The sequence below is a fragment of the Vigna umbellata genome, chromosome 2, assembly GCF_029865625.1.
Source record: "Vigna umbellata cultivar VRB3 chromosome 2, Vumbellata_1.0, whole genome shotgun sequence".
Taxonomy (NCBI): domain Eukaryota; kingdom Viridiplantae; phylum Streptophyta; class Magnoliopsida; order Fabales; family Fabaceae; genus Vigna; species Vigna umbellata.
In genome coordinates, this window is record NC_142166.1 from 44527969 (window position 1) to 44536921 (window position 8953).

An 8953-nucleotide genomic window follows, 5' to 3' on the forward strand; every position below is an offset into this window, starting at 1 on the left:
AATTTTCAGTTAACAAATTCAAGCATGTCACGTTCAATTGTTTTATACTATCTTACCCTGCTATCAGTGAATAAACGATATTAGCTGCATGTTAAATAAAGAGGAAAAAAGAGATTAATAATGGTTGTTTGGACTATATAAGAGAGAAAATTGAAAATGATAAGACTTATTATATTATTATTATTATTATTATTATAATTTATCTATATCAGTTTAATTGTTTTATTCTTTTTATCAAAGCAATGAAAATACATAGTTTTTAAAATATTTTATCTCTATTTCAATTTGATACTTATTTTTTTCACCACTTATAACAAATATTCTCTTTGCCAACTTGCACTTTAAAAAGAACAAATCTTATCTTGTTTCCCATACTTTATCTTATTAATAGGCCACTTGATGAGTTGGAGTTTGGAAAATTGCTTCCCGCACCCTGTCATTTTCTTCCCGCACCTCATCATTTTATTTAATTTCAGTTTTGTCCCTCGAACTGATTTTTTAAATATGTGTCACCTAAGGAAAGAAGAAAGGAATGACGATTCGGTTGGTCATTGGTTACTGCGATTTAGCATTGTTGAGATGCTGAAGGAGGGTTGTTAGTCTTTGAAGAAGTAATAGTCTTACCGAAATATACTTACGGAAAGTATTATCCGGAATAGAAGGGGAGGTGTGAAAATTTTGTTCAGAAAGTTTTTTTATTCGAGTAATAAAATAATATTCTGCACAAAAGCACGAGCCCTCTTCCAAATTTTCCTCGAGCTACACACGCAGTGAAAATAGTTAGGGTTAATATAAAAAATGTTAAAAGGACAGAAGTGGTATTTTACATGGTTTATGGGGATGCAGAAGAAAAACGATGGGGTGGAGGAAGTAACTTCCAAGAGTTTTCCCACAAATAAAGAAAAGTAGTCCAATTTCTTTCGCCAGTTGTAGCTTTCTACACCACCACCACTTCTCCCTCTATCCCCAACCTTACTCAAAAAAAATTTTAATTACAAAAATAACTTTTTTTACTTTTAATCATATTTATTTACTTTAAACTCAAATCTTATCTTTCTATCCATTTTTACCTTTCCCTCAGCCCCATCTCCCAACTCTCCTTCTCTCTCTTTTCAGATTTCCACCCCCAACTCCACCACATCCGTTTGTTTTAATTACAAAAATATTAATATAATAAAATTATACATTTCATATAATTAAACTAATAAATAATTTTTTATATAATTATAAAATTGTTAAAGAATACAAAAACCATATATAAAAAATATATATTATACAAAAACATTAAAACAAAAAACTAATTATATATAACTCCAAAATACAAAAAAATATAAATATAAACTAATAACAATAAAGATCTTCAAAAATACATTATTAAAATACATCAAAAATATATTAAAAAATAATACATCAAAACATATAAATTACATTATTAAAATATCTCCAAAATTAATATAAAAAAATAAACTAATAAAAATAAACATGTAACTTCAAACGGATGTGAGCATCCGTCAACAGATGTCAACATCCGTTTAAGGCAAAACGGATATCGACATCCGTTTTCCCTTAAACGGGTGTTGACATCCGCTGAGGGATGCAATTATACGTTTATTTTTTTGGAGTTTATTACGCACCTTCACGACGAATCCTTCAAGCACCACCGCACCACCACCACACACCGATCTTCGCACGACTGATCAATTGCTTCCACCACCACTTGCAATCTCTCACTAAGCACACCAGGTAATGATAGTCCACCACACTCTGAGACCACAATTCTATCACAATTAAAGAAAGAGAGGAAGAAGTGAAACGTGAAAAGGAGAAAGAAGAGCACAATGAAACAATGAGGTGACGAACGATAAAGAGAAAGAAAGGTTGCCGCTGCATACATGTAGAGGATTAGAGTGGGTAGAAGCTAAAAACTATTAACCATAAAATTTTACTAAGGGTAAAATAGGAATGAGAAAATAAAGAGAGGGGTAAAACAGGAATGGGGTGGTGGAGGGAGCAAGGGGTGGTGGTGGAGGGAGCAACACCCTCTTTCGCCCCAGTTAACGGATTTAGATACACAGAAACTGAATGAGTGTTTCATCCTACACCTCCAACACTTCATCCTGCACCTTCAAAAATTTCATTTTTAACCTTCGAACATCTCAACCTGCACCTCCAACTTTTCTAAAAATTTTAGTTTTTAATAAATATATTTTTATTTTCTTCTCTCCTATTAAAGATACTTTAATAAATATCTTTTTATTTTCTTCTCTTTCTTATTAATCTCCCTCTCCACCATCTTAATAATAATGTAATTTAATTTAAAATTTAAATATTATTTAATATAATTTTATATTTTAATAATTATTAAAATATGATTTATATTATAATAATAGTTATATTAAAAAAATAAAAATAAAATAATTAAAATAAAAATAATAAAAAATAAAAAATAAAAAAATGAAATTATAATAATAGTGATATAAAATTTGATTTAATATATTAAAATATATTATTTCATTTAATTGAAAATTATAATATTTATTATATTTTTATATTTTAATAATTATTAAAATATAATTTCTATTTTTATAATAGTTTTATTAAAATTAATAAAAATAATAATAATAAAATAAAAATAATCATAATAATTGAAATAAAAATAATATTTAAAATCACATTTAATATATTTAAATATGTTAAATTATATTAAATTATTAAATTAAAAAAATAATTATTAAAATTAAATATAAAATAAAATTTTAAAAAGATTTTTAATCGGATACTCATATCCGTTTCATATATATTATCGGATTTCTATATCCGATTAACAAATTTTAAATTTGTTTTCTATTTAAATTTTAATAATTATTTAATTTAATTTTATATTTTAATATAATATAATATATTTAAATATCTTTAATGTGATTTTAAATACTATTTTTATTTTTATTATTATTATTTTTATTTTAGTTATTTTATTTTACAATTTTAATAAAAATATTATAAAATATAAATCATATTTTAATAATTATTAAATTATAAAAATATAATAAATAATATTATTATTTTTAATTAATTAAATATTTATTAAATTTTAAATAAAAAACTACTAGCATATTTTACGCTATCCAATAAACAAGTTTTTAAAATTTTTGTTTTTATTTAAAATTTAATAACGTTTTAATTTATTGTAATAATTTAATTTAATCAAATTTTATATTATTGTTATTATTATTTTATTATTTTATTATTTTATTATTTTATTTTTTATTTTTATCATTATTACTAGTTATTTGATTTTTTTAATATAATTATTATTATAATATGAATCATATTTTAATAATTATTAAAATATAAAATTATATTAAATAATATTTAAATTTTAAATTAAGTTAGATTATTATTAAGGTGGTGCAAATGACTTTAATAAAAAAGAGAATAAAATAAAAATGTATTTATTAAAAAATAAAATTTTTAGAAAAGTTGGAGATGCAAGCTAAGATGTTAAAAGGTTAAAAATGCAATTTTGGAAAGTGCAGAGATGTTGAAGGTGTAAGATGAAATACTCAAACTCAAGAAGAGGGTTAGTCCCTCCACCACCACAGGCTGCACCTCCCCATTTTCATTTTGCTCTTTAGTTAAAATAAATTTCTCATATGTAAATCAAGATCCATTGAATAAAGCATCTCCCACCCCTTAACTTTTTTAAAACCTAATTCTATAGCCTTACTCCCTCGCTTTTCTCTTTCAACGATTTATTTCACTTTTTAAGAATTTTTTTATACATAAAAAATATTACAAAAATTATTAAATTATGTAAAATCTAAACAAATAAACATTTACAATGTCCAAAAATTAAAATATACAAAAAAAAATTAATAAACCAAAAAAAAAAATTAAAAGAGTTGATACGCGAAAGCTTGAACAGATGTGGAAAATTCGTTCAGCCTTCAACGAATCTCGACATCCGTGGACAGATCTCAAGATCTGTTGAAGGCTAAATGGATTTCCCACATCTATTCAAGCCTTCACGTTTATCTTCTTCCTCTTACACAACACACCACATACATGCATTTATAGAGCATGTATACAAAAAGAATGAAGCTTTAACCATAAAAATGTGAAAAGAAAGAATAATCAAAGAAAAAGAGGGAGGAGGTGAGACTCTCTGTGTGCGAAGAAGAGAGGAAAAGAGAAAGAAAGAGAAAAGTGAAGGAGTGAGAGCTATAGAATTAGGATGTTAAAAAAGTAAATAAAGCGTGAAGAAGATATCTTCATAATTGGTGCAAAAACTTTTACAATCACTCTAATACTATCTCTGAGCCCCATTAAAAGTTAACAACTAAGAGAGAATCTAATTAGCCCTTTGGTTATCGTTGATTATTCCATAAATTAAATTAATTAAAAACTATATATTTTTTTAATGAGGTTTCATACTTTTATATTGAAGCAATTTATTAGCATATTACAACAAGAATTAAGAACACATAGTATAAGCTAAAAGCATACCAATATCACTTAAGAATCCAATAATAAAGGGTTATTATAATAATAATTTTGAAATATTAGAAATATACGTTATTTGTTTGAATCACATAGCGGAACATAGCGGAATAATCGTGTTTGGATAAAATAAAGAGGTGAATTGATTTCTTCAATAAAACTGTGTTTTTAAAAGTTTTACCTTTTTATAGTATGATTTTACAATTAAAATTGATTCATTTTTAAATAATAACAAGAAATAAAGAGTATAGAGAATGATAGATTTACATAAATAGTTTAATACTAGTTCGAATCAAAAGATGCTATGTTCAGTTATTAATTTTTTTAATGAGGGATTAACTTATCACAAAAATAAATCAGAACTTATAATCATATATCCAATTGTTAATCTTTCTAAGGAGGAATTAAACAATCACTAAAAATAAATCAGAACTTACAATCATAGAAAAGATAATTTAAGTTTAGAAATCATCTCTCTTCAAGTCACAATAGAGAAAAGATGAATACCTCATTTAAGTTCCATAAAGAATGAAGAAACACATTCTTTAAATTCAGGAGGAGCTCTAACCAAATTTTTTTTCAAAACCCCTTTTTCATGAGAAGGTTTCTCGGACCGTCACAACTTTAAATGTTTGAGTGAAAAGTTATTTTAGAAACTAGGTTTAAGCAAAAAATTAGGTTAAGAAACTAAAGAGTCAAGTCACAGTTGTGACGACAGAAACTTTTCATTTTTTTTTCTATCGATGTGATAATTCATTATCACAAAGATTTTTCTAAAAATTGTTTATTCTATGTGATAATCGATTATAACAAACTTTTCCAAAACATCTTAATTAATTTAGATAATCAATTATTATTATAATTAATCGATTATTACATAATATTTTTAAAATTTTTAAAACTTTCCTAAGTGATATTCTCTAAAAATTAAGTCATACACAAGACAAATTACAATAACTTTAATTTCCAAACATACTAAATTATAAGTCTTCAAATATTTTTTTTATGTTTGAGTTATTCAACTTGCTTTTATTATCATAAAAATATTTTGCCTTTCATCATTTTCTCTTTTATCAACATTATTATTTTGTTACTAAAATGTACTTAAGTAGATTTATATCTTAGTTATTATTCAAAAGATATTAACATAATTCGTTAACATATTTTCTATACCCGTGAACCTAAATGGGTTTATAAATATATTAGTACGAATACCTCATATTCAATATTACTTTACATTTCTATGTCATTCACATATTCTTTAATGACTTAAGTAACGAGGAGTTAAAATCCGATAAGAACTGTTTTTCCTAAAAGGAAAAATATTTGATTTAATTTCAAATATTATAAACATCATGGGTATAAAATCTCACCGTTTTAAATAGCCTCTTTATTCAAAACTCCAAGAAACTCGTGAACGTTAATTAGCTTTATTTTCTTCCCTATCTCATCACATCACATCACATGAGCGTCGATGGATCTTTTTCTCACGTGATTTCGGATTTCGTTAGTTAAATCTGCTAATATTTCCGGCGACATCATATATTTTGTGTTTGTTCTGCATTAATAATTATACTTTCTTTTCATCAAACAACACCAACAAGTGGTGTTGGTTTTGTTTGGGGACACCGTGCCCACAGTTTCCACTGTTCCGTTTCCGGGTCTCACTTGTTCACTCTCTTCCTCTCACACGACATGAATTAGCCACAGAGACAATGAATTCGGGAAAAGCGTTAATTAGGTCAACTAATATTAATTATACAATCACACTTGTATTAATTTATACCCTTAATTTTCTCTACTTATTTCATTAATATTCAATCTTTAATCTCTGTCGATATCTATTATATGATTAGGATACGTTAACAATTTTTTCACAAAGATTATGTGTCATTTATTTTATTAGTTTGTAAAAAAATTGTTAAAAAACATTTTCCCTATTATATATAAACAGTAATATATAACATGCATCACTAGTTTTTATATGTCATGTTTCCTTTGGACATGTATGTATATTCTTATATAATCTGTTTTAAGTTACTCCCTGTTAATATTTAATAATTCAAGTTGTTTTTATGCTTTATATGGAATTAATGCAGGCGTGAGTGAATAAAGTGAGGTGAAATTTTAAGCGAACTTTTGAGTTTCAAATAAAACAAACAGAAATGTGACATTTGAGAATATCGGATTGATGGAAATTGAAGTTGTTCTCTGTGCATGCATGCGAACTACTTAATGAAATATCTTGTTTAAAGTTGAATACTTGTTAGTATGTTGTCGTTTTCATTGTTAATTAGAAAAAACAACTGGAGTCCACATACATCCGCTCTTAGCTAGGTTTCTAAACAACACCTGTCTCAAACTCCCAAATACTGTGGGTAGTACATAGTAACCGCGTATATACTCCCTCATTCGTATAAATACATCACAGCTCTACTGGAACAAAAACCACAACACTATTGAGCTCTACCTTGATGGCCCCGAACCAATTTAGTTGTCCCACCAGCAGCGACATGAATGGTGGTTTTGAAAGCAGTGTAAGCTTGGAAGGCAAGAATGAAGTGGCGACGGAGAATGCGAAATGCGAGTGTTGTGGAATGTGTGAGGAGTGCAGCGAGGAATACATAGGGCGCGTGCGTGAGATGTTCTTGGGGAACATGATATGCGGATTGTGCGCTGAAGCTGTGGATGTGGAGATGGAGAAGAATGGTGGGAGAAGAGAAAAGGCTTTGGAAGAGCACATGAACGATTGTGTGAGGTTTAACTGGCTTGGTAGGTCGTATCCTGCTTTGTATCAAGCTGAAGACGTGAAGGAGATCTTGAAGAAGACTTTAAGATGCACAGCCATGTCCACCAAGGATTAGAAAACATGTATACTTCAGTAAGCATTGTGTTGGTTTCAGATTTTCTGCTCTAAACATCATATCTTCACTGTTAATATATGCAACAGTCAAGGTAATTCATTAGAAACATGTTTTTCTAATAATTTTTTTTTACAACTATTTTACAGTAATCTATGATGTGTAGTTTATGATTCATCCGTTTTAAATATAAAAGTCAATAAAATACTGACATATAATTTGTTGTTAAAAAATTGTTAAAAAAATTGTTAAAATATTATGGTTCAATTTATTATTATGTATTGACAATGAAGTTTAATTTTATCTCGAAAAAAAAAGTATATATTGAACACCATTTAACAATTTTTAAAGAAGTAGGATGGTCTTAACAAAAATTAATTTTATATCTCTGAAAGAAAAAGAAGAAGAGAGTAGATAGTAGTGAATAATAGTGTCAAATGGTAATAAAAAAAATTGTGATATAAAAATAGCGTTGCTCTTTTATCTATGTATGAAAAAGGTTTCATGGATCATTTCATCTAATTCTCCGAGGGAGAGAGTATTGTAAGATCATAATTGTTTTATAAATGCTGATCAGTTGTAAGATCTTATTGAATATAATGTCTGTACGAGTGATTATAAGGTATATAGATCTTTAAAATATATTAGTTGTATTTATAAAATTAATATGAATTATGATTCATGTGTTTATTGGAATAATACTTATTTTATATTTGTTTAATAATAATATAATAAATAATAATTATAATAATAAACTGGATCTCGTGGATATTGTTTAAATAGATTTAAGTTTGTGTTATTTCATAATAAAAAAATTTAATAAATATGGTTGGACGATAGTCTTTAATATAACTATTAACTGGATAAAATAAATACACTTGTAAATTGATTTTCTTTGTTGTAAATGTTTTAAGTAAGATTTGCTAAAAAAAATCTTCCGAAAAACTAATATTCACGAGGGCAGATAAAATAAAAGATAAAGATATTACAAAATCGATACATTATATGGTGTAATAATGGTTCAAAATATCATAGTGTTAATGAAAAGTATTTGTGTGTCATTATTAAAAATATTTTTACACAAAAATTAATTTAATTAAACTTAACCCTTTTTAAATATCTTCCTTATATACACAATAAGATGTGATGATGTTAAGTAACTCAATTGATTTAAATAATATTTTTTAATTTATATACATATATATACACTCAGTTTTTAATATTTTTGTAAATATTTCATATTTAATAAGATTTATTATTATTCTATTCATTTACAAGATATATAAGCGTTATTATTGTTAAATTTCATTAGCAGGTTGAGATGCTTTAAAGTGATACTAGTGTGTATAAAATAAACTTTTAATAATTATAAAAAGAAGCATATTTCTGAAATTATTTTTTTAAAGCAAAATAGTTATGTGATTCAATTACAAATTATTATATTATGTCATAACGAATTATAAATCCAAATAGTGATTGCTATTGATTACTCTCGCATTAAGTTCAATATATATATGTCATAAAAAATTAAGTGTGAATTTATTTATGTTGTCTATAAAAGCGTATAATAAAAAAAATAAAGTGAGATTTTA

General features: G+C 25.9%; 1 protein-coding gene across 1 annotated transcript; it reads left to right on the plus strand.

The window, feature by feature from the left end:
• Window positions 1-6922: 6922 nt before the first annotated feature.
• LOC124844593 (uncharacterized) lies at window positions 6923-7534 on the plus strand. The gene has a single exon (XM_047321553.2). The coding sequence runs from the start codon at window positions 6975-6977 to the stop codon at window positions 7362-7364; it is 390 nt and encodes a 129-aa protein (XP_047177509.2). The 5' UTR covers window positions 6923-6974; the 3' UTR covers window positions 7365-7534.
• Window positions 7535-8953: the final 1419 nt, after the last annotated feature.